The sequence below is a fragment of the Electrophorus electricus genome, chromosome 16, assembly GCF_013358815.1.
Source record: "Electrophorus electricus isolate fEleEle1 chromosome 16, fEleEle1.pri, whole genome shotgun sequence".
In the NCBI taxonomy this organism is placed as follows: Eukaryota; Metazoa; Chordata; class Actinopteri; order Gymnotiformes; family Gymnotidae; genus Electrophorus; species Electrophorus electricus.
This window is the reverse complement of record NC_049550.1, coordinates 18,773,107-18,780,060: the sequence shown is the minus strand read 5'-3', so window position 1 is coordinate 18,780,060 and position 6,954 is coordinate 18,773,107. Positions and strand designations below refer to the sequence as shown.

Genomic DNA, 6,954 nt, shown 5'->3' with positions numbered 1-6,954 from the left:
AGGTGGCTGAAGTGATGCACCCATCATGCCTAGTGCATACTGTACAAGTCTGTGGGGGCAGTGCTATCTGGGGTTTCTGCAGTTGGTCAGGTCTAGGTTCAGCAAAGTTATGTGCCCAAAGAATGAGGTCAGCTGACTACCTGAATATACTGAAGGTTATTCCATCAATGGATTTTTTTCTTCCCTGATGGCACAGGTATATTCCAAGCTGACAATGCCAGGATTCATCTGGCTCAAATTGTGAAAGAGTGGTTCAGGGAGCATGACACATCATTTTCACACATGGATTGGCCGCCACAGAGTCCAGACCTGAACCCCTTTGGGATGTGCTGGAGAAGACTTTGCGCAGTGGTGTAAATCTCCCATCATCAATACAAGATCTTGGGGAAAAATTAATGCAATTCTGGAAAGAAATAGATGTTGTGACATTGCAGAAGCTTGTGGAAATGATGCCACAGTGACTGTGTGCCGTAATCAAAGCTAAAGGCGGTCCAACCAAATATTAAGAGTGTGTGACCTTTTTTTTGGCCAGGCAGTGTGTGATTTTATATATATATATATATATATATATATATATATATATATATATATATATATATAGGGGGAGAGAGAACGAGAGAGAGAGGGAGGTTAATAAAAATAGCAGTAGTACAGAGAAACAGACAGAGGTTCTTCATCATACACACAAACAGACACACAATGTAAATGCTTTATTTAAGTAGACAAGTAAATTACAGTAAAATAGAATTTAAAATTGTTTTGCGTTAATAGACGACTCATCACTGTCCACAAGTACCATGCATGTTTCAGCAAAAACACATTTCAACTAATACAGCTAAAAAAAACCTCCTGAAATGAACTCACTTCCTATAGCTGACACAGAACAGCACCTATCTATTAATCTGCCTGTCTGTGACCAGTTCAGCTATCAGTAAACTTGCCCACTTAATTTGTGTAAAGACTTTAAAATATTGTTTTGCATACAGTTCTTCTTTTAAATGCTGATATATTACACACACACAAACACACACGCACACAGTGACACAAAAGACAAACACATGCATGCATGCAAAGAGACAGACATACAGACTGACACAAACATGCACACACTCACACATGCACACACTCACAGACATGCATACACAAAGCCGTGCTCACTCACACACACACGCACACACACACACACGCTCAGTCTCAGTCCTGAAAGCGCTGCAGCATCTCACAGGTCCTCTTGGCCAGCACCTCCTGGATCTTCCTGACTTTGCGTTCTGAAGCAAGTCGCACGTAGCTGTCGGGCAGCACTACTGCCATGCCGTCCTGCACCTCCCCCATGACCAGCAGGGGGCGCTCATCCTGCAGCGTGATGTTGGGGCAGGGGCAGGACCAGTCGATGCGTGCCAGCGTCACCTCCAGGTGCTGGGCCTTAAACAGCTCCAGGCCCATCTTCTCATCCCGCAGGACGCGCTCTAGACGGAAGCGTGCTACGCCTGAGTCTGGCTCCTCCAGCAGCTCCGCCAGGCGCCCCACGATGGCGAAATCGCTGCTGCACAGGCTGGGCACCAGGCGAGCTCGGGGCCGGCACCCTCTGCAGGGCCGCGCCCGCCGCCGCGGACACGCCTCCTCGCACTCCGCTCGTGAACGGAAGCTGTTGCTGTTTCCATGGCAGCCGCCATAGATGAAGGGCTGACAGTGGCGGGAGGGGGCATTGTAGGCCCAACGAACCTCCCAGTTGCGACACGGGCCCTGTACGGCAGGCAGGCTGCACACGCCTGGGCCCTCAAGTTGACACAGGGCCCGGCACTCCTCATATGTCTCGAAGCGGTTCCGCCCAACTGGGCAGCCGCTGTGGGCAAATGGCTGACACAAGCCCAGCGTGGTGTTGTAGTACCAGTCCACGTGGCTCTCACCACACTCACCCCGCTCGAGTGGTGCCAGGCAGTCCGCTGGAGAGAAGGGCTGCACTTCGGCCTCTTCGTCCTCCCCTCCTCCCTCCTGCTCCTCGTAGAACTCTCTCTCTGCCCGCCGCACCACCGACAGCGGGAAGTCGGCGTGTAGCTCACCCGCGGAGTTGCGGGCGATACAGGTGTAGATGCCCGTGTCCCATGTCTGGGCATTATAGACCACCAGCTGGCCAATGGTGGTGATCACCACATTGCCATACATTTGGTCTGGACGCATGACCAGTCGTTCCCGACGTTCTGACTGCTTCTCCCATGTGACGTCAGGCTTGGGATGGCCAATCGCGTCACAGTGGAAGCTGACGGTGCCGCCCAGGTAGACGGCCTGGTGCTGGGGGCTGGAGTAAAGGGTGGGGGGGAAGGGGGCGGAGGAGGTGGGCGTGGGCTGGGCGGTGGTGTCCGGGGGCAACGGGCTGGTCCACAGGCCAGACAGATGGTATCGGCAGGTGACCACACTGAGGGTTACACCCTGAATGCATGCTTCCGCATCCATGTAGCAGCGGTTGAAGTAGGTGAGGCCGTCGGAGGCGCAAGTAAAGCTGGGCTCACTCTCGCAGCCGTTCTGGCACTTACATACCGGCTGCCCTTCCCACACGTCACACACTGCCCCCTGTTGATTGCACAAGAAACCGTCGCAGCTTGACGCACCGCCTGATGACACACTCGCACTTGATTGGCCATCCGGAAGAGCGAGGGTGCCGTCAGGGAAACGAGAAGCCACACAGCTGAGGAGACCGCACACGTTAGCACAGCACTTCTCAAAGTCAGCACAGTCCTACAGCAAACACACACACACACACAGGTTAGCAGAGCACTTCTCCAACTCAGCAGAGTCCTACAGCAAACACACACATACAACCACACACACACACAAACACATACATTAGCACAGCATTTCCCAAACAATTTATAGCCCTACATTCCTAAGGTGAACATACACACATATACATATGCACATCAACATGGACGAACTAGCCCTTCCATCTAGGGTGAATGTGTGTGTGTGTGTGTGTATCTTCTTCTGGTGGAAGCTGGGGTGAACCTACCAGGGAACCTTTACCCAGAAAAGTAACTTTACTGCTTACACACTAAGACATAGACGACATATTAATAGACGTATTAATAAAACCAACCGATACACACAAATGCAATGCTGAACACACTTGAACATGCATATGAAATCCTTGCGCATACACACACACACACACTACTTAGATATACATATTAATGTTAATCCACAATTGCATATACACACTAGCATATGTGTTCACTTGCACATAAATATATTATGTAGCTGGGGCAGCACATTGGCTAGGGTCTCAGCGCTAGGGTCTTGGCTTCGAGTCCTTATCTGGGTGGAATTTCCATGTTCTCCAAGTTCAAGTTCAAGTTCAAGTTTATTTGTCACATACATAGTCATACACATACTCCCTGTGTCTTTGTGGGTTTCCTCCCACAGTCTAAAAACATAGAATTTATGTTGACTGGACACTCTAAATTATCCTGTATGAATATGACCTCTGTGTGTGTCCAGTGATGGTTGGTGCTCTGTCCTGGTCTTAACCTCCTCCGCTTCCCTACACCCGGCTGTGCTTTCTGATAGAGAGTATGCTGATAGAGAGTACACTGATAGAGTACGCTGATAGAGTACGCTGATAGAGAGTACGCTGATAGAGCGTACGCTGATAGAGTACACTGATAGAGAGTACGCTGATAGAGAGTACGCTGATAGAGCGTATACTGATAGAGTATGCTGATAGAGAGTACACTGATAGAGTACACTGATAGAGAGTACGCTGATAGAGTACGCTGATAGAGTGTACACTGATAGAGTACGCTGATAGAGAATACACTGATAGAGTACGCTGATAGAGTACGCTGATAGAGTACACTAATAGAGAGTACGCCGATAGAGTACGCTGATAGAGTACACTGAGAGTATGCTGATAGAGTACACTGATACGAGTACACTGATAGAGTACACTGATAGAGAGTATGCTGTATGTCTCATCGGTGTGTGTTTGTAAAAAGCCAATATCTGTGTGTAAAGCGTCCCTTGAGTCTGAGAAAGGTGCTATACATATGTAACTAAAAATAACACCTATGCACACATATGCTTGTATGTGTGTGTAAAGCAACTTTCAGGAGAAATTTCATTGTAATAGGAAAGTAGTTGTATGACATATACAGCATAAGGTGAAGAGATAACATATATATGTTTTGAACGTATGGTTAAGAGGTAATGTATATAAGGCATGCTCATTAACATAATGTGAAGAGATGTTTGCTTCCTCGTAAAGGAGCAGATGTCCTGATTAGTTATGGAAAGTGGAAAACTAATTTAGGATTGCAAGTTATTAATAGGACATACTATTAGAACTGATAATATGCAGTTTGAGATTATTCACTTCAGGAACATATGGAGGAAGAACTTTGGAGAACTGGTCCTTCCATCTAGGATGTACATGTGTTTTAGAGAAGAGACACCTATAACCCGTGACTTCTGTGAATGAGGAAAGGAAACAGATGTGGGGTGTAGAGTCTGGTGTAACATTTACCCCGAAAATGCTTACACACTAAGCAGATCCAGACAAACTGACAGACACACACGTACACACACACAGAACAGCAATAAAGGTCATATGCCATATTTTGTGGCCTGACACATCTAGCTCAATTTTGCCGTGTAGACCCAGCAGAACACTGGGTCCGCCGATTTATGCCAGTCTACTTATAAACGTGTAACAGCGAAGTAAAGAGCCACTGAATTTCATCTGAGAGAGGCACGGTACGCATGCGCGCCGCACACTACGCAGTCCAGCAGTGTCTGCTGGTACACTAGTCAGACTGCGCCCTCTAGCGGCGGAGAAAGCGAACCACTGCACGTGGAGCCAGAGCGTGGAAGGTTACGTGTGTGCGTGAGTAAGCGCGAGTGTGCCTCGCGCACTCATAACAATTTAGATTTGCTACACTTCAACTTCAAAACCTTTCCTGGGTCTTAGCCGGATATATCGCTTAATTGCTTCATTTATATATCGTTCACAGAGGCGGAATGCTCCACTCTAACGTTTAAACAGCAACTAAGTCATTATTTATAGATGTGTGTCCCAAATGCCGATAAATGTACAGTGTTCATGGTCTCACCGTGTCCTTCTCGCATTCTCTGTCGCACGTGCTCTGCGCGTCCACCCAGAGGTTCGCGTTCAGTTTGTCAGGACAAACTCCGGGATGCTCCGCGCGACGGGACCCTGCCACACTCGCGCACAGTGCCCGCGGGGGCGAGACAGCAGCGAGCACCCAAAGCAGGAGTGAAAGGCAACAGGGGCACGGAACAGTCGGTTTCCCCAGACAAAATGTCCAACTTCCAGCCAGAGTCATGATTCCTTACAACGTGACCTCGGGAGTTATCCGCAGTCTCGGAGTTCACTTGGCTGATCACCAGAGCTCCCCAAAACCACGTACTCAGAAATAGAAATGCATCTTTTAGACGATACAGCAGTGTCTTAACCCCAATATCGGACGAAGACGGACGCTTATATCACGTAACGCGCCAACGTTGGGTCTCTCTGTGCACGAGGAAATTAGCCCGTCCAGTTTTGCATTAGACCATGTGCAGATGGGACTCAAACGTCGCGCATTTTCTGCAACTACCGACCATGCACAGGTCGCGTGAGGCTGTCTGAAGTCTTAACAGTCTCACGTGGAATAGGCTGGCGCGCGCCAAGCAACTGCAAAAACATCGTTAAGAGATCAAAGGAGCTCGAGCTCTGAAGTCGCGTTGTGACTTATTGTGCAAGAATACACTTTATAGGTCTAGACGAATTTTACATGTCCAGTCACTCCAGTTTGAAGAAACAACATCGCTTTATGTTTCAAAATTCTTAGACTTACATTTGACTCAGTAAGGATGAACTGGACAAATTTATATTTTATGCGTAAATAGTCTATCCTAAATGATTTTAAGCGTAAATAGTGTAAATGATTTTCACCTGGAAGGGGTCTGTGTTATGTTCTTTTTACTGTAAAAAGGAAATGTTTAAAAAATACTCATGTGAGTAGAATGCATGAATCTGGATTTCTGAGAACTTTGTGATTCTCATACTTCATATTATAAACATGTAGGTCTAATCTATGCTAAAGTTTTTCTAGTTGCAGGACTTTTTGTTTGCTTTTGTGCTGCTAATATATGGGCCCAGGCATCACATCACTCCACCACGAGGTGTTTCAGTATGCAAAGCCATCTGGGAATGCAACTGCATGTTTTAATATCCAGGGAAGTGTCTTTGTCTGTGGGTACTCCAGAGCTCTGAACCCTTTATGTACAGACGGTGACCCCTAACCCCACCCCCCCTCCCCCTGGTGACTTTTTACCGAGCTCACTGAAGCGCGTGGGAGGTGATTATTTGGTGAATAGAACGTCTGTCCATAGAACGTCTTTGCTGAACTTGATCTAAGAAACAGGGTGGACATTTACTGGCAAACATGAAAAATTATGTTATATCCAACTCTCAATACTGTAACTATACTGAGCAAGAGTAACCGCGCTATAGTCTAAATTTACCCCCAGCCCCCATGTTTATTGCTGTTGTAATAGGTTTTGAAGGATAGAAAATTGAGCTTGCAGTTCCATTACACTAGGGATGTATTACTGATGTTTTGGTCAACTGTGATATTAATCAGTTTCTCAACTACAGTTTTCACCATCATAACAATCATTGTAGTCTCTATGATTGTTATTATTTATTATATTAAGTTGGAATAATAAGGAGATGAAATAACCGAAGCATGAGCAGAGTTGGAGCAGCAAACCAGTCCTTCCCCAGCCTGAGAGTAGTAATTTCCTCCTTCCACCAGTAGGCAGTGCTGTAGCTTCGCTACCACATATTTTCTATTCTCAGGTCTTGGTGCCTGTATTCGTCGTTTGCATATGGCAGCAGACTTTATCCCGCCAGAGCTGGTTTATGAGGAGCCTGTTCACCATTCCTCCCGTTACATC

At 47.1% G+C, this 6,954-nt stretch overlaps 1 protein-coding gene across 1 annotated transcript; it reads right to left on the bottom strand.

Moving 5' to 3' along the window:
* Positions 1-1,145: 1,145 nt before the first annotated feature.
* On the bottom strand, positions 1,146-5,336 carry LOC113567718 (WAP, Kazal, immunoglobulin, Kunitz and NTR domain-containing protein-like). The gene is made up of 2 exons (XM_026995812.2): positions 5,103-5,336; positions 1,146-2,733 (listed from the first exon to the last, which is right to left on the bottom strand). The coding sequence occupies exons 1-2, from the start codon at positions 5,334-5,336 to the stop codon at positions 1,195-1,197; spliced, it is 1,773 nt and encodes a 590-aa protein (XP_026851613.2). The 3' UTR covers positions 1,146-1,194.
* Between the last annotated feature and the right edge of the window lie 1,618 nt (positions 5,337-6,954).

What these genes read in the sequence shown, in the direction of transcription:
- LOC113567718 (XM_026995812.2), bottom strand. Translation starts at nt 5,336, where the DNA reads ATGACTCTGGCTGGAAGTTGGACATTTTGTCTGGGGAAACCGACTGTT. An exon ending in GAGAATGCGAGAAGGACACG is followed by an intron (nt 2,734 to 5,102) that starts GTGAGACCATGA and finishes TGTTTGCTGTAG; the next exon opens with GACTGTGCTGACTTTGAGAA.